The sequence below is a fragment of the Diadema antillarum genome, unplaced genomic scaffold (assembly GCF_040938485.1).
Source record: "Diadema antillarum isolate AM-2024a unplaced genomic scaffold, OU_Dant_1.0 seq00000212_RagTag, whole genome shotgun sequence".
Taxonomy (NCBI): Eukaryota; Metazoa; Echinodermata; class Echinoidea; order Diadematoida; family Diadematidae; genus Diadema; species Diadema antillarum.
The window spans coordinates 797,887-818,066 of NW_027271268.1; the positions used below are offsets into that span (position 1 = coordinate 797,887).

The 20,180-nt window shown below is 36.8% G+C and overlaps 1 protein-coding gene across 1 annotated transcript in view; it reads left to right on the plus strand.

The window, feature by feature from the left end:
- The window catches only part of LOC139729002 (ATP-binding cassette sub-family C member 10-like), a 111,672-nt gene that overhangs the window by 34,461 nt on the left and 57,031 nt on the right, over positions 1 to 20,180 (plus strand). The window contains exon 4 of the mRNA XM_071639927.1: positions 5,204 to 5,357. Coding sequence (XP_071496028.1) covers positions 5,204 to 5,357 — 154 coding nt within the window. The remainder of the gene's footprint in view (positions 1 to 5,203; positions 5,358 to 20,180) is intronic.

Genomic DNA, 20,180 nt, shown 5'->3' on the forward strand with positions numbered 1-20,180 from the left:
CAGTTTCTTTTTGAATGGACTCCCGCTATCTACTTTCAGGAGATTAAGTTTGCTACGCTGAACGTTTCACGTTATAAAAGAACCTTCTTCATCCCCATCCGGACAATAGAAAGCGTCGCCTACATCATCATCCCCATCCCGACAATAGAAAGCGTCGCCTAAGCAACCACATCCTGTGTACCACCGATGCTGATGTTGTTCTTTTAGTTTTGTGGAGCTCTCTGCCGGCTGTGCCGGGTGTGCCGGGTGGGCAATTTACTCCAAAAAATATATTCAATTTAAATATACACTTAAATTCAATTATAAAAACCTACACTATACTTCTAATTATTTACAAAATCTAATAATAATAATAATAAAAATAATAATAATAATAATAATAATAGTAATAACGATATATATATATATATATATATATATATATATATATTTACAATCGAGATATTTACAGAGAAAGAAAGGGGACACGTTTTAAGAAAAGATATCGCCTGCCTATACTCCTGCACCGACATGCAGGGTTACGCCGTTCCCGTCGGCAAGCAGGTAGAGGACCCGCCCGCCGACGCCGGTGAAGTCTCGGCCTTTCCCGGGGGCAGGCGCCTCTAGTGTTAGCCTATATGATAGGCGGGGATATCATGGAAGAGGAGGGATGATAGAAGAATAGAGGAAAGGGTGAGGACAGAACAGAGAAAACAGACACCGATGCTTTTCGTCCCGTCTCTTTGTTGGGTATGTCGGAGCACTAGACCATAAAGTCTTTGTAGATCCGAGCATGCATCGTAAGAGGGCTTGCTCCATTCAGTCGATTTGAGCGACATTATAAGTCGTCTTTAAGATGACAATAGCCTTTCAAACACAAAGTTCAAAATTGATGCGCCTCTCTAGCCTGAAATAACTATTCTATATAGACACTGAGGTGTCCAACAAGTTCAAGAAAAGGAAAATTTGGCTCTTGCATAGAAATGGGCACATGGTGCAATTCAAAGCATAAGATACTCATTCATAATTGTAAACTTACCCCAACGTTTGAAAGAATGCATGTAACTGAAAGAAAATATCTTTAATATGTTAAATGAAACAAACCATTGGAAATCGGAGAAATCTCTCCACCTGAAGCTTAACAATATATTGTTATATCAATAACAGTCAAGTTTCTTTACAACTCGTCGTAGCTACCATCAACCTTCTTGGCGACCATTTCTTCGCACTCAGCCGGAAAAGGACAGCTGAAACAAGTTCTGCAGTCGAATTCCCGTTTGAAAGCTGGACAGAATCTCTCCTCCAGCTCTTAAGTATTACAGGACGACATAGATTTTAGCAATTATATTACAACCATCACGAAGGCCGACGACCAGTTGAAGTAAATGCCGCAACAGAATAAAAAGGCAAACCCGGTGTTAAAATACAAAGATTTGATTCAATGGTGTGTCAAAGAACACAAATATCAATGTATTCTACAGCAACAAAAATGACAGAAGTTAACGGAGTTTGACAAAGAACGACGACCAGCTGAAATAAGTATTAGAATGTTAGTCTAGTTCCCGTTTGGAAGTCGGACAAAATCTCACCACCTGATGCCAAACAATATTATATCACTAACAGTCAAGTTTCCTTACAACTCGTAGCTACCATCTTTTAATATCATCACAAGCCCCTTTTTACACTTTCACGGATTGCTTCACGGATGACCACGGATCGTCATCCGTGGTGTTCCGGCATGCAAAATATCGATTTTCCTTTCAATGCCGGTGTGAATACAGTCCCAACTGGTTGTCTACACGGACAAGTACGGAAGCTACAAGGACAAGTACGGTGCCTACACGGACAGACAAGGAATGAACGCGGACCACAGCGGAAACGATACGGAGCTAACACGGATATCAAGGAAGAGCACGGATGCAACTGGGTCCCTTCGCGGTGTTTACGCGGATATCCCCAAAAAGTTGACACATTACATTTGCTTTTTCTTTTGATACTTTATCATTCTTGGGCGACATGCTTCCAGAGCTAAGTAATATGTAACAAGCACACCAGAAAATCTACAGCAGATTACATACGCATCTGCTTGTCGACATCATAAAGGCATATCTCTTTGTTGCAAAATGTCATTTTGCGGGAACATAACAACATAAACAAAGCAAAACAAACTAAGACAAATCAACCCCCCCCCCCAAAAAAAAAAAAAAAAAAAAAAAAACCAGCAAGAAGATGTGTGTGGGTCACTTGAAGATTCTCATGCGATATAAACCTACTAGAGGAGTCGATTGGCTGTACTGATGGGTGAAGATGTGAGCAAATTTCATTGACTTTCTGAGCTTGTATTGGCAAAATATACACGAATTTCTCATCCCGGATGGAGCCAATGCTAATACGGACGTTCCGATGTCTTCACGGAGGCAACACGGAGTAGCCGGTGCCTACAAGGAAGGAATACGGATGCAACACGGAGTAGACGGTGCCGACAAGGAAGAGTTTGTATTGATTTCCATCCGTGATGTCCGGGATGAAAAATTAAGCAAGCTCATTTTTTTTTTTCGGCGGACATGCCGGATGATCAAGGATAATGTCGGATGACTTCACGAAGTCAACACGGTCATGCCGGAAATAGTACGGATGATCCCAGACCGACGATCCATGGTCATCCGTGATGCAATCCGTGAAAGTGTAAAAGGGGCTTATAGCGACCAATTCTTCGCACTCGGCCGTGAAAAAAAGAGTTCCGCGCGCGTGTGTGTGTGTGTGTGTGTGTGTGTGTGTGTGTGTGGTTTATTTTGTATGTGTTTGTGTGTGTTCCCGAAGACATCATCTCCCGAAACATAATGGCAAGTGAAAACATTTGCATAATTTTCCTTTGGTGCTAGTTTCTGGTTGCGGAAAGTGGGCGAAAAAAAAATCCGCCTTTAGAGTAAAGTTAAAAGGCGAACGCAGATGACATTCTATGGTATGTTGACAACATGAAATCAATTTTTTCTTTGTTTTGTTTCTTTTTCTAAGAATAAAAAACAATAAGAACAGTTAACAGGGATCGACAAAAGCGGGATGGACAGCTGAAACAAGTTCTTCAGTCGAATTCCCGTTCGAAAACTGGACGGAATCTCTCCTCCCGCTCTAAAATTTTACAGGACGACATAAATTTTAACAATTATATTGCAACCATGACGAAGGCCGACGACCAGTTGAAGTAAATGCCGCAACAAAGTAAAAAGGTAAACCTGGTATTAAAATACACAGATTTGATTCAATGATGTGTCAAAGAACACAGAAATCAATGTATTCTATGGAGCTACAAAAATGACAGAAGTCAACGGAGTTTAACAAAGAAAGACAACCAGCTGAAATAAGTATAAGAATGTTAGTCTAGTTCCCGTTTGGAAGTCGGACAAAATCTCTCCACCTGAAGCTTAACAATTAATTCGATAACAGTCAAGTTTCCTTACAAGTCGTCGTAGCTACCATCAACCATCTTAGTAACCAATTCTTCGCACTTGGCCGTGAAAGAGAGTTTCGTATTTTACCGAAACCAAGACATCATCTCCTGAAACATAATGGCAAGTGAAAACATTCGCATAATTTTCTTTTTGCGCTAGTTTCTGGTTGCGCAAAGTGGGTGAAAAAAAAAATCCGCCTTTACAGTAAGGTTAAAAGGCGAATGCAGCTGACATTTTTGGTATGTTGACAACATGAAATCAATATCCCTTTTTTAGCATAACAAACAATGAGAACAGTCAGCAGGGATTGACAGCTGAAACAAGTTCTGCAGTCGAATTCCCGTTTGAACGCTGGACAGAATCTCTCCGCCCGCTCTAAAATTTTACAATACGACATAAATGTTAACAATGATTACAACCACGCGAAGACCGACGACCAGTTGAAGTAAATGCCGCAACAGAATAAATAGGTAAACACGTTGTTAAAATACAAATATTTGATTCAATGTTGTGTCAAATAACAAAAAAAAAATCAATGTATTCTACAGCCAAAAATATGACAGAAGTTGTCGGAGTTTGACAACGAACGGCGACCATCAAATAAGTTTTGCAACGATGGTCAAGTCTTCGTTTGTAAACCGGACAAAATCTCTCTGCCGTGTTTCCTACGCGTAAAGACAAGATAATACAAATTCAATGTCTATCGACTGCGGTCAAGTCTCCTTTCACATCGCCGTAACTACCATTTGCACAAAAGACAGAAAGTCAGCCTGTTATTCACAATTATCTATAGCAGCGAGAATACTTTTTTTTTTTCTCGTGAAAACACAAAACTTCCCATTCATTATCGTACTCGGCATTGCGAATCATATCACCCAGCGGATTAGCTGTAGCCACGCGTTTTGGACGTTGCTCGACGATGGAACAGAGACGGAATTTCGGTGGTACAGTAATGGTAATTCGTCGGGACGATATGCGACATTTTAGATCACACGGATAACAGGCTTTATGCTGTGACAAGTAAAGCTGAACAAAACATAAACTTGAACACGAACGGCATTGAAACGAAGCCATATAGTCAGAACGTCTCCCGACGGTTGAACAATGATTCGTCGGGAACGATATGCGACGTTTTTAACAAAAGAAACGCAAGGCACAACAGAAGCCGAACTTTGAAAATAGCTAGTAAGTCGGGACGAAGAGCGACGATTAGTGAAAGGGAATCCTTTCTCTATCGTCGCTTATCGTCGGGACGAATAAACAAAGGTATGAATAGAAAGTACGTGTATTCATATGCACGGTTGCTTATTCATATGCACGTGACGCCTGTTCATATGCAAATCATCAAACATGCACAATGCGACATCGTCGCGACGAAGATATCTCTCTATCAGGTTTTTCTGTGGTGCCTTACCCATTTCTTGATCGATATTACTGAAGGTAATGCTTTGGGTAATTGCATGTTATATATTCCAAATTTTTATTCAATTTGTTTGCCTTTATGTGCATTCATAGCCAAAATTCTGATCCACGTTGAGTCAAGCTAGAACACATGATAATGCTAAGTGATTACTTGGAGACGCGAAGTGCTCTGTCGGCAGCCAGGGACAAGAATGTCAAAACACGTCATTGAGCATGCGCACAGTGGAGACGTATGTGTATGTTGAAATGCTATTAAAGTAGTGAATTGGCCCCCATATCATTGTTTTCTAAGTAGTTAGAGCAAAAAAAAATATCATACATGAAGGTTTTGATTTACATCTCCTCCTGTGCAGGTGTTCACGTGTCTGTCGCTATTCCAAATTCTTACTGATGCCCTCGACATCCCGGAAATGCTAGAGGAAGCTACAGAATCATTGGTAGCTCTGAAACGTGTCCAGAATTTCCTTGACCTCAAGGAATCAGACTTTGAAGAATACTACCGGTTTGGTAAGCTCCAGTGGCACTATGAGGAGTTGACATCATTTCGTCATTTAAGAGTGATTTGTTTACAGTGAGGAGGATAACCAATAACATTCTACCTATACTTTAAAGTGCTTCTAACGGTGTGCAATCGTAATCTTTTGATAGGAAAATTACAAATAAAAATGTGTGTGGTATTTAGTTCTTTTCAGCAACGGAAATATATTCTAAGTCAGGGAGTAGCCATATCTTCCAAAGAAAAACATGTTGTAAATGTGATGCAGCATATTTGGACAAAATTGACTGGGAACAAAATGTTAACAAAAATTTAACAAGAATAAAATAGACTACATAAATAAGGTGATCCGTTTGATGTGTGTTTAAGAGCAATTGACTGTGCAATCTCTGATATGTTTATCAGAGAACAGATTTTTGAACGTAGCATCTTGCGATAAGCTTTAGATTCTGCTCATATGCAATGAGTACTGGACAAAATTTCCGTTAAGTTAAGCCCCAGTTTCAAATTCGACCACATTCTTAGAAATTATTTCAGCATCCAATCAACAAACAATGATCAAATGATGACAGCCGAAAGTGACAGCTACAAATATAGAAATCTTGGAGAAATGTGACAGGGGATAAGTGAGCCTGCCAACTGCTCAGTGAATAGAGTCGTATAAATGATTTTAAAAAGAGGACTGCCAAAGAGATAAAACGTAAAAATGGTAAAATTTTGCAAAGGTAATTTCATTTAGTTTTGTCACCATTACGACGTCATCAAATTGAGTAATTCTGCCCCGGTTATTAACGAAAAGGATTCGAAAGAGAATTTGATAAGCTACAACATATTACAATTTGGCTATAAATTGGTAAAGAATAAGTGAGGTATGCTAGAATAAATTTGAAACCCGATGAAATTTTTTTTTTTGGTCATTTCATGCAGAATGTTCAAAACTTTGAATTATGTTTTAGACTTATAAAGATATAAGCTAACATATACCAATCATCAGTTTTCAGAACATGACACAAATATATATATATATATATATATATATATATATATATATATGACCCTGCACCTCAAAACAAACAAAAACTCGCCAGACATGAATTTTTAGTTAAGACCATATTCTAAACGAGCAGACTTTAAGCTTTAAAATGATGTATAACTCAAATCAAATGGACTCTCCTAACCTATCTAAATATTGGAAAGAAATCACAAACTCAGGAAAAGTGTGAACTGAGAAAAGAGGCTCTGAAGTACAGTGTTTATTCAAGCGCTTAATCTTTACCAAACTGTGCTGGCTGTGCGATGAATGGGACAAAAAACAGGATGTAAACCACCAGAGAAACAACAATGAAGGGATTATCAAATTAAACTGAAATTAAGCATGCCTCATTAACACATTCTGTCCATAATTACTGCCAACTTTCAAAGCAGTAGCACTATCCTTTCAAAAGTTATTAGAGTTGAAAGTGAAGAGTGTGGACAAGGTTTTTCAGAAATGAAAAAGGGATTCTATAGACACACCTAATTACACTATTCTACCAAAAATGTTCGAGATAAACTGCTAAAAAAACACACTTTCCTGACCGTTTTATGGTACCAAACTTTAGCATAATGTAAAAGAAGACCCACTCTCTCTCAGAAAATATGAAAAAGTCAAGTTCGGCTAGGTTGACCCATTTCACTTATTTTCAGTCCTCACGCAAAATCAGAGTGTGCGACTTTATGTTCGTTTTGAGGTGCACGGTCACACATATATATATATATATATATATATATATATATATATATATATATATATATATATGTATATCCGGGGTTCATCGTCCATATTAACGAATTACTATAGATGTACGATTTCGCACATTTACATTCACGCAGTTACGTAATATCAACTTTGGCATGGCCCAATGGCGTCATATCAAGTCGGATAGACTTTCACTTTGTTAGAAATACACTTGGTAATATGAAAATATAATGCCATGCAAATAGATAAATATATATGTAAATAAATATATAAATATAAATATATATATATATATATATATATATATATATATATATATATATATATATTCTTCTTCTCGAGTCACTACGCAGAATGCAACGTTAGATTATTCCAATCCAGTGTTGGATGCACAGCCGACCACAGGGCGTTAGAGCTGCCAGATCTTCATTTGTGCAAGGTTCTGGTAGAAGTGGACGGACAAGGAGATGTTGCATAGTCTGCTCCTCTCTATAGTGGAGCGGCATAGCCGAACAATTTTGTGATAAAAGCACCACATTTCCTACACAGGTTGACAATCATGTTCAGATTAAATTTAGATATCGGGCCATCGGAAATAGCGCCCTCAACGTCCATGGCAGCATTTTACAAAATGGCTACCATAAATGCCATGTTTTCGTAAAATTTGCTAGTTTTTGGAGAGAAAAGTCTGTAAGATTTTGCTTACAAATGGGAAATTACATTCAAAATAAATCTAGATATCGGACCATCGGAAGTAGTGCCCTCAACGTCCATGACATCCATTTTTCAAAATGGCTGTCTAATGTGCCACTTCCATAATTTTCCAAATTTCAGAAGGGAAAAGTTAATAAGATTTTGCCCATAAATGTTAATTGCATTCAAAATAAATCTAGATATTAGGCCATCGCAAATTGCGCCCTCAACGGCCATGGTAGCCATTATTTCAAAATGGCCGCCATTAATGTCATTTTTGTTAAAAAATGCAAATTTCAGAAGGGAAAGCCAATTTTTTTTTTCTCTTTTTGCAAACAAGCGGAAAATTACATCCAAAATAAATCCAGATATTGGGCAATTGGAAATTGCGCTATCAATGGCTATGGCAGCCATTTTTTCTTTTAAATGGGCACCAAAACTGCCACTTTTTCATTAAAAAATGTAAATTTCAAAAGTAAAATCAATGAAATTTTGCTTATAAATGGGAAATGACATCTAGAATAAATTTTGATATGGGCCATCGGAAATTGCGCCCTCAACGGTCATGGCAGTCATTTTACAAAATGGCCGCCATAAATGATGTATTTTCGAAAATATTTACTAAAATCAAAATGGAAAGCCAACGAGATTTTGCAAATAGGTGCGAAATTACATTCAAAAGTAAACTTATTGGGCCATTGCAAATTGCCCCCTCAATGGCCATTCCAGCCGTATTTCAAAATGGCCACCATGAATTTTTTTTTATTTTTTATTTTTTTTTTTTTAAGTGTTGCAGAACTTCCACCAAGAGGGAAAATTACATTCAAAAAGTGCATCCTCAACAGCCAGGGCAGCCAAGTTTCAAAGCAGCTGCCATGGATGCCCCCTCCCCTTTTTTTTTGAAAAAAAATCTGATGTCAGAAGGAAAAGTCAATAAGACTATGCTAACAAAGAATAAATTTAAGTATAAGGTCTTCTTAGAAGGCGCCGTCAAGGGCCATGCTGACCGCCATGGATGTCTTTTTTTTTGTGAAAGGTTTGCTAATTTCAGAGAGAAAATCAATGAAATTTGTACATATATTGAAAATATTCAAAAGAAAATAATATGTGAGGTCATTACAAATGGCACCATCAACGACCATGGCAGCCTTTTTTCCAAATGGCCACTACCGATGCTATTTATTTCTTGAAAATATGATAATGCCAGAAGAAGACAATAACATTTCTTGTGCAAATTGACAAAAGACATTAGAATACATTTAAGTTTGAATTTGAATTTGAATTTGAAATGAATATATTGAGCCACCATTTAAACATCGTCCCCAACAGCTATGGCAGATCTTTGTCAAAATGGCTTCCACACACTCCTTTTTTTTTTTTACTTTGCTTATTCCAGAAGGAGAAAGCAATAGGATACTGCTCAACAGCCATTATACCTAATGCAATCTGATGTTCAAAGAAATCAAAATTTAAAAAAGGGTTTCGTTGATGGGTTAGTTCTAATATCATGTTTTCAGTTTAGTTCTTAATGCAGTATTTCGCGTGTGACGGCTAACAGTATGCATTGTGTATTATGGTAAGATGAAGAGGCCTATTGTTTTTGGTGATGGCGCCCTCGCTTATTCTGTCTTTATGCATGGAAACGTAAATCCAATAGGGTGTGCTTGTGAGCGCTCTACTGGCTGCAGTTCTTCTTCGATCATCTTCAAATTTAATATGAAGGTGTATTATGATAAGACAGAGATGCCTATGGTTTTTGGTGATGGTGCCCTTGCTTGTTCCGTCTTTATACATGAAAAGGTAAATCCAATAGGGTCTGCTTGTGAGCGCTCTACTGGCTGCAGGTCTTCTTCGATCATCTTCAAATTTGGCATGAAGGTGTATTATGGTACGACGAAGACGCATATTGTTTTTGGTGTGGGCGGAGACATCGTTTCCATGGAAACAAGACTTTTTGTGGAAATAGCAGAGATTTCCTTGTGAGCGCTCTACTGGCTGCGTTTCTTCTCCATGGGTATGATTGGGTGTTAGGTTCATGGCAGACTAAAGATTTGCATTAGGGTAAGCGTTAGGCTTTATGTGCGCTTCAACACTAGGATTCCTTGCCTGAGCATTTGTCGTCACAGCATTTGTCATGGAACCCGCTTTGTCAGTTAACAAAACAATAAAATATCAGAAGTGGAAACAAGAGGCAAAATGTGGACGGGATCATTGTTGCCATGATAAGTGTATTTATTTATGGAATTTCTGTGTGAGCTCTATATATTGCGATGATGTATGATGCTGTGCGTTCGGGGGATACATGTGCTCGACTGCGCGACCCGCCGAGCACCAATCTCTAGTTTCAAATTGGGTGCAAATTTGAACCTTTATTTCTTAGTGTGTAAACCTGTAATTTTACAGGCTCAAAAGCAAAATGTAGTGATAAACATTTAAACAGAGTCCGCATTATAACATTGAACTGAATTTTTCCTCCACCTGGTATTCAGTGTCCTCAATCAGTGCATGGTACTGACTGCGTCGCTTGCTACGTGGAACCAGGGTTGGGATAGTCATTATTTTGTAAACAGATGGCACCTCGAAGATGTCCGTCCAGTCTTGCCAGTACCACGACCGTGGTCTGGAACTTGTAGGCTACATGAACATGATTGGACCTAAAGATCCTGAACAGGAAGAAATTCTAATATTCGGAGCGTTTAAAATCCATCCGGTCTACCCATCTTGCTGCAAGAAAAAAAAAAATAGAGTTAAAAATGATATTAGAATTCAGTATAATTTTACTTTAATGTTCTCATAATTTGTATAGTGGATGCCTTCATTTCATGAAACAATAATTATCAGAGACGTTTTTCATTTTGCTCAGAGACGTTCGGTCTTTGATATTTGTGCAAATTCTTACATATTTACTGTCTATCCTTTTTTAATTTACCTCTGATCCAAATATTAAGATACATAAATGATACTGATTGGCATATCTACGGAATAATAGCTTTTATAAATCGGCACAAACACCAGGAAAGTTTTTTGTTATTACTCACATTTTCAGGATTTGTGGGCATTTCCGTCATTGAACTGTGCTGACTCTATTCCAGGATGGCACGTCAGTGCGTAAAATAAGCACGCAAATAAAGTATCATGCAGTGCGAAAGTGTCAAATGAGGGAATATTCCTTCAGAGATTTTCAGTCAGGGACATTCGTTTTGATCAGAGACATTCGTCAATTCAGGTTTTCAACCATAGAACTCATTTTTGTGGACAGTATGCTATACTGAATCATCGTAGTCGCCTAGCTCACACTGACATACTGATCACCAGTTTTTATCTCAAGCATAACCCACTTTCATTAATGACACCATTAACCACTTGGACATCTCTGATGGTTATTCCGTATAATTTTCTTTCATGAGCCACCATTCGATAATTTCATACAGCTCACTCACAAATGTTGATGGGATGGTAGTATGGATAAGACGCTAACTAAATATGGCCATACATGTTTTCATATTAACCTTGAATTTTTTGCGTCAATGAAAAGATAATTCATTCAGAGACGTTCTTTTTCAGACAGTAAATTCAACATTTCCTGATAAAATAAATAATACACACGTTCATGGCAGAAGTATTTGATTTAATAGTTGAAGAGTGTGGGCTTACTCACAAGGAAAAACTAAGCTGTAGAATTGGGTTAGAACAAAAAATGCGATGTGTGATTTTGGGATTTTTTTTCGTAAAATATGCATTTTTGGCAAATGTTTCAGCTTTAAAGCATTATATTTTTCTGGAAATGCTGTAACAACAGTAGAAATTATATATCTTCTGAAAGGCACAACCCTCCCCTACCAAATGATACCTAAAATTATGAAAAGCACCCCCAGGTAACAATTTTACAGGGGTTTGAAAATCGCAAAGCCCAATAATGGCCGATTGTACATCGTTCAACGTTTTCACCGATATATATATATATATACATATATATATATCCGGGGTTCATCGTCCATCTTAACGAACTACTATAGATATACGATTTCGCACATTTACATTCACGCAGTCACGTAATATCAACTTTGGCATGGCCTAATGGCGTGATATCAAGTCGGATAGTCTTTCACTTTGTTAGAAATACACTTTGTAATATGAAAACATAATGCCATGCAAATAAATAAATGTATGAATATATGTAATTATTTATATCTATATAATATATGTTATATATGTATATATTATCAATATATATATATATATATATACATTATACATATATATATATATATGGGTGAAAACGTTGAACGATGTACAATTGGGCAAATCAGGGGTCAAAATTAAAAAACGTCACTCACTGATATAAATATATCTCAGTCAAATGTCATTGATATCAGCTTTCTTGGAAACCCGATTATACTGGGATATCTCCAAGGGTGTTGTTTTTATTCAAGATTAGATAGAACTGTGACATATTGGCGAACGTCTCTGACTAAAATAAACACTGTTTTAGTGAAAATTCAAATGAAGGGTAGAAAAACATTCAAATGAATATATTTTCATCTTGTTCATGCTTTTGAAGACTGTGTTAATTTGTTCCTAAAATATTGTTTACCTCCTGTGAAGTTTACAAAAGCTAATACACACGGAAGTTAAAGTAAAAGTGGAATTTTTGTCATTTAAGCAGAGATTTTTATATTCTTATCTTCACTTTCATCTCATTTGAACAAAACATATAGCAGGGGTCTCATTTGTTTAAATGTTAATGTTCACTAGATACTAATAATGAATTTAGTGCATTTCGTTTGGTCAAATCCCCATAAAAGCCCTTTACAGATGCTGAAAGTAAGCCATGTTTTGATCAGAGACGTTCAGGTTTCACTCATAGACGTTCCTCAGACATAGACAATAAAAACGATGTCCTTTGATCCATAATTACGAGGTTTGTGAACAAACAACATTGTTCTTTTATTAAACACATGTTTATCTTTTGTTAACAATTCAGAATGGGAATTTAAACTTGAATTATTTTTCATGATGAACGATTGTAACTACAAACCTCCAAATTGTAAAAGGAATTTCGATTTCTACACCAAAAATCAACAAACCTGTCCTTGTTATATTATTCATATCTTACAACACTGTTAAATGACAGACAAATAAAAATTACATGAAATACTTGCAATTTTGACTACCTTACCTAAATTATTTGTTTGTATCAGAGACATTTGCTTTTCCATCAGGGACGTTTCGGCTGTAAGTTATCACTAGAATTAAACACCAAACTCCCTATTTTAAAAGATGCTCGTAACTCAACATTCCACATTCATTTAGAAATCATTTACCGAGGCATATGTTAAAGGTAGGGAATCCCATTTGCACGCCTTAAATGAAGAGTTGTATAAATACAGTGGTATGTTGAAGAGAATATCATTTTAGAAACTCCCATAAAGTACTGAAAGTGGAAGGTAACATTTAGTACATTTTTTTGACGGTTAGATTTTGAATTGAATTGTTTTCGGGGCTCACCGTAAATTCCAGTACATTACTAGGCTACCTTTGCAGACCCATGTACTGCATGTGTGTCCATCATGTATATTTTGTGAAGAAAGTTCATCAACACTAACAAACATTTCTATGTACATTCTTACCACACACTCTATATGTTATTACATCAGCTCTTGTACTTTGAGATTTGTGTTTATAGATCACAAATACAGAAGAATGCAACAAAAAGGCTTAAGTGTGGCTGACACAAAGAACTACTGAGTAGTTGAGTTTTGTGCATTATTCAAATTTTAGATAACTGTTGACTTCCAAATTTCTAAGCAGTGGCCTAAGCAAGTCCCCTGAGGTTCATATTTAATGTTTTGCTGCATTTTGGGAGGTCTGTAAAAGGTATCCCCTACCTTTAAGAATTGTTTTTGTTTATGATGACCACTACTTTGTATTTCACCTTCCGGTGTATGCGAAGGTGTGCCCACATGCTATCAATATCGTATATGTTTTCTTTCAAATGTAGTTCAAATCTATAACAAAGGTAAACACGAATTTACTAATACTATTCTAATTTGACCACTATACCTCAAATATGATTGTATGTGTATGTCCGGCCAGTTCGGATTTTTATTAGGGACCGTACCTGGGCCACTGCTATGATGTCGTCTCAGAAAGCTGTAATTAACCTATACTCATCCTAGAAGCATCAAATTCCGCTGTGCTTTTTTGTATACTATGGCAGATATAAATTGTAAACGCCAAACTCAAAAGAATATCAACGGTGTGGTACAGCAAACGTTTGACCAAAATGAACTGAAAACCTCTTTCAAGAGGTTGACAATGATAACATTACGATATCATATTTTACCTGTCAAATCGGTAGGGGATTATCAATCCTTCTTTCTACTCGAAGGCGATACATAAGTGTAGTGTTGTAGAGGAAACTAAGTAAAAGGACATTCTTAATAGGCATTTTCTTGTTTCAGATGTTAGTATTTTTCCTTTTCTCATGTATTTGGCTTACAAACCTCAAAAATAATACCACTAGAACATCTCACCTTACTTCTAAGAGAAAACGAGTCATTACAGGGGATATTCAGCCCAAATATGAGCTAGCCGCTGATAAGAAAGAATAAAATCTTACGGGCTCAAGAAAAAAATAATGAAGTTATGACGTTTTGAAGTTTCGCTAATTTTTCAGGAAACAGTTTTTGAACGGTCGTTATGAATATGCTAATGGCAAATTGAGCTTGTCATTCCCTCACAACTTGCCATAATGTTTGCACATAAACTTTTGAAATTTTCAGTTTTTCATTCAAACATAATTATGTCCGAGGCTCTAATCCGGGTATATCTAACTGATTACTATTCTGAAGGTAATCAACCAGGAATAGCATCATGTTTCAGATTTCAAAGACAGAAAAATTGAATTTTCGTTATTTTTTGTACACGATCAATGGAAAATTGTGAGGTTATGACATGGTTAGCTCACTCATTTGCATATTCTTATCAACTGTACGAGAACTTGTTTGCAGGAATTAGCAAAACATAAAAAAGGCAATTAATTAAGGGTGCAATTAAGCACAATTAAGGGTGCAAGTATGCACCGCAGGTGTGCTGCTATTATTACAAATTAGGTGCAAATTTGAACATTTATTTCTTAGCATGTAAGCCTCAGATTTTACAGCCTCAAAAGCAAACGTAGTGATATGCATAAAAACAGAGTCCGCATTATAACATTGAATTGTATTTCCCCTCCACTTGGTATTCCATGTCCTCAATCAGTGCATGGTACCGACTGCGTCGCTTGCTACCTGAAACAGGGGTTGGGATAGTCATTATTTTGTAAACAGATGGCACCTCCAAGATGTCCGTCCGGTCTTGCCAGTACCACGGCCGTTGTCTGGAACTTGTAGGCTCCATGAACATGACTGAGCCTAAAGATCCTGAGCAGGACGAAATTCTAATATTCGGAGCATTTAAAATCCATCCGGTCTTCCCATTTTGCTGTAAGAAAAAAAAAGATAGAGTTAAAATGATATTAAAATAAATTTATCATGCACTGGAAGAACAATGTACGCACAAATGAACGTCTCTGATCAAAATTATAAAATCAACATTGTTTTTAGATTGCGTAAATTACCTAGAACGATGTATGTATACGAGGGCCATATACTGTGGAATAATGAAACATCTACTCCTTATTGTAGTAGTTGAAAATGTGTAAAACGTTCAATGTAACGTCTCTGACGTAAACATCTTTGCTTATCAATACTTAATGGGTTTGATTTTTACAAGATATTGGCATTATGTTTGGATTGAGGAGCCAATGTGCTACAAACATAGGCACCAATTCGCCATGGTGGGTCATTGATATTGGTTTGAGAGCAGATCCTATTTGTTCAGAGAACGTCTCTGACCTAAACCTGTTTTTCTTACATTTCTGCCTCTCTCACAAAAAAAATACGTAAACTAAAGTGACTACTACATAATAATCATAGACTATTGACCTATTACTAGTCATAAAACATATTTCCTGTCCTGGCAATGTGTTTACTCTTGCTCAATCAACAGAAAATCTTAAATTTGAAACTCTTTTACAAATTTTCAACATCTTTCAGGAAGCTTCATTTTTCTTAATATTACAACACGACCGTGTTAACTTGGTTCTACTTGTTCCTATTATACTAACTGAGCCCATCCAGACATAAATTTACTTTAACGTTCTCATAATTTGTATAGTGGATGTCTTTATTTCATGAAACAGTAATTTTCAGAGACGTTTTTCATTTTGCTCAGAGACGTGCGGTCTTTGATTTTCGTGCAGATTCTTACATATTTACTGTCTATCCTTTTTAATTTACCTCTAATCCAAAGATTAAAATACATTATTTCACAAATGATACTGATTGGCAAATCTACGGAATAATAATTCTAATAAATCGGCACAAACACCAGGAAAGTTTTTGTTATTACTCACATTTTCAAGATTTGTGGGCATGTCTGTCGTTGAACTGTGCTGACTCGATTCCAGGATGGCTCGTCAGTGCGTAAAATAAGCACGCAAATAAAGTATCATGCAGTGCGAAAGTGTCAGATGAGGGAATATCCCTTCAGAGACTTTCAATCAGGGACATTCGTTTTGATCAGAGACATTCGCCAATTCGGGTTTTCAACCAGAACTCATTTTTGTGGACAGTATGCTACTAAAGTTGCCAATCATCATAGTCGCCTGGCTCACACTGACATACTGATATCCACTTTTTATCTCAAGCATAATCCACTTTCATTAATGACACCATTAAACAACTGAACATCTCTGATGGTTATTCAGTATAATTTTCTTTAATGAGCCACCACATGGTTATTTCACACAGCTCACTCACAAATTTTGATGGAATGGTTGTATGGATAAGACGCTAAATAAATATGGCCTTACATGTTTTCATAGTCATCCTGAATTTTTCGCGTCAAGGAAAAGATAATTCATTCAGAGACGTTCTTTTTCAGACATAAGTGAATTCAATGTTTCCTGATAAGATAAATAATACACACGTTCATGGCAGAAGCGCTTGATTAAATAGTTGAAGTGTGTGGGCTTACTCACAAGGAAAAACAAAGCTGTAGAATTGCATTAGAACAAAAATTAAGACGTGTGATTCTGGGATTTTTTCCCAAAATATGCATTTTTGTCAATTTTTTCAGCTTCAAGGCATTATTTTTTAAAGAAAATGCAGTAAGAACACTACGAAGTATATATTTCCTGAAAGGTACAACCCTCCCCTACCAAATGATATCTAAAACCATGAAAAACACCCCCAGGTGACAATTTTACAAGGGTTTGAATATAAAAAAGCCTGAAAATGGCCAATTGTACATCGTTCAACGTTTTCACCCATATATATATATATATATATACATGCATATATGATTTTAACTTACTATCTTGCGGATGATTGGCAACAGGTTATGCCTAAACATAATACGGATTGCACAAAATCTCCATAAGTCGAAGCCTTACATCTGTGACCCTGCATCACAAAACTTTTCTTTCAAATCTAATAGCTTCTTAAATGATAACAATTATTTCTATTATGGAAATTGGCATTGATCATGGACAGAATTTCAAATTAAACTTAATCTGATAATCCCTTTATTATTGTTGTTCCAGTGGTTTATAGCCTGTCTGTTTGTTTGTTTGTTATGTTGTTTTGTTTTGTTTTGTTTTGTTTTGTTTTGTTTTGTTTTTTGTCCCATTCATCGAGCAGCTAGCTCGGTTTGGTAAAACTTAAGCGCTTGATTAGGCCCTGCACATCAGAGCCTCTTTTTTTCAGTTTGTACTTTTTCCAGAGCATAATCCTTCCAATATTTAGATAGGTTAAGAGAATTCATTTGAATTGAGTTATACATTATCTTAATGCTGAGAGTCTTTCAGAATCTGTCCTTTATATTTAAACAAAAAAAAAAATACATGTCTAGCGACTCTCCGTTGGTTCTTTGAAGCAAGGTCACATATTCTAAAAGAGCTTAAAAATGAAGTGTAATGAGATTAATTCAACACAAAATCAGTGCTTTCGACTTTTTTCTTGGGGGGGGGGGGAGGAGGTATGATGCAAGGTCACATTTGATTTCAACAAATGTTACGAGGTGATGTGGACAGTAATCCAAGTATAGATGTAATTTTTACAAGCATTTAATGTGTAAACAATAACGTATTAAAATATTGGAGAAAATCAAAGAATCATGGCTGATGAAAGATCTGTCATACAGATTACACGTAAAATGAACTAACTTTACATTTGTAACTTCATCTCATGCAACAAATATGAATAACGCCTGCTCGAGAAACAGTTTCATGGAAACATGTTTAATTTCTACCTATTCTACGGATTCGAAAAAAACAAGCATTCAGCTTTGCTGACTTTGCACTAGACAATGGGTTCATCTCCTTGAAGCATTGGTTCCTCCTTCCATCACTGAAAGGGAAGAAGGAACTTCTTTTTTTTAAGGGGACGAAAAGCAGAAATGAGGTTTACCACTTTTTTTTTTAATCACCAAACATGCACTTCTATTATTTCAAAGGTACAAGTACAGGGCAGAAAGTCAATTTGTGTTCTTTGTGTGGTTTGGTGTTAGTTTGTTAGTTAGTTGTTTTGTTGTTGTTGTTCTCTTTTTTGCATGCATTTTTTATTTTTGTTTTTAGGTGGGTTATGCCGCTGACCCTGCTTCTTCATCCACTCACTTTTCAACCAACATCTTGTACAAGTAATTCAAACATAACACACTTACTAAAATCAAGGAACCGCGAGATTGCACGGAGAATCTTTCTAACGATTTGCAGATCAAAATAATATAAATCATGTTAGCGTTCTCGTCCTCGTGGTTCTCTCTGTGCGGCGAATCATCCCCATGTCCTGTCGAAGAGCGTCCAATGCTCGACGGTTCTGGCTCTTAGATCCCCAAGGTCACGAGTGGCAGGGAAGAAGACTTTTCCCTTGAGGAAACCCCAGAAAAAAAAAAGTCACAAGAGGTGAGGTCAGGACTCCGCGAAGGTCATTCGATGGGATGATTCATGGCAACGACTCTGTGTTTTCTCTAATTTCAAATTAAGTTTTCTCTATCGAGCGTGAACATATTATGAAAAGAAAAAATATGGAAGGCTATGATCTTCGTTTATGTAGACGACTGCCGAAAAAATAAAAACCCGCTTAAAGCTCTTTCAAAGTTGCAATTTGCGCTTGCAAACAAAAATTCAGTAGCACTAGTGTATATCGTTTTTACTAAGTAAATTTCTGTGTATATTATGAACATCGAGTTGTATGTTGAATAAAGGAGGAGAAGTGTATTTTTATGCCTCCGCCACGAAGTGGTGCCGGAGGCATTATGTTTTCGGGTTGTCCGTCCGTCCGTCCGTCCGTCCGTCCGTCCGTCCGTCCGTCCTTCCGTCCGTCCGTCCGTCCGTCCGTCCGTCCGTCCGTCCTTCCGTCCGTCCGTAATGAATTTTTGTGGACAGGGTAACTACCAAAACCTTTTGAGGTATCCTAATGAAACTTGGCATGTATGTGTGTTAGGGGGTGAAGTTGTGCCTATCAACTTTTGGGTGCACATGCTCAAGGTCAAAGGTCAAAAGGTCAAGGTCAAATGCTTAAAATTTTACTATTTCCCCCATATCTATGCAATGCCTGAAGATATTTTCTGGAAACTTAGTGTATACATGTACTACCCAATTAAGATTCTCTGGTGAAAGTTTGGGGTCATGAGGTCAAAAGGTCAAAGGTCAAAAGGTCAAGTAAAATGTTAGATTTTCACTTTTTTCTCTGTATCTTGGAAATTGTTCAAGGTATCTTCATGGAACATATTATATGCATCTACTGACTGGCAGTGGTTTTCTAGGGAATTTAGGGTTCATGGGGTCAAAGGTCAGGGGTCAAAGGTCAAGGGCAATACTTTTACTATTTTCCTTATATTTATGCAATGCCAGCAGGACTTTTTTTTTTAACTTGATGTATGCATGTATAACCCAACAGAGATTTTCTGGGATTTTTTTTTTTTTGCCAAGAAGATCAAAGGTCAAAAGGTCAAAGTGAAAGTGCTGAACTTAATTCTTTCTCCATATCTCGGAAAGTGGCTCAAGTTATCTTGAAACTTAGAACATGCTGAATTTATGTATGTTCTACCTGACAGTGATTCTCTTATAAATCAAAGGCCAGATGAAAATGATAACAATTTACTGTTCAATACAGAAATTGCGCTTTTTCTCCATACCTTGAAAATTACTCAGTGCATAAACTTATGAAATGGTCAAAGTCAGTTAAAGTTCTTAAATCCCCAAATACATGCTCTCCTATTCATCCAATAAACATACATGGTAGGTCAAGGAAGGTAAACATTCAATACATTTGTGACAAACATGTCATTTTAATAT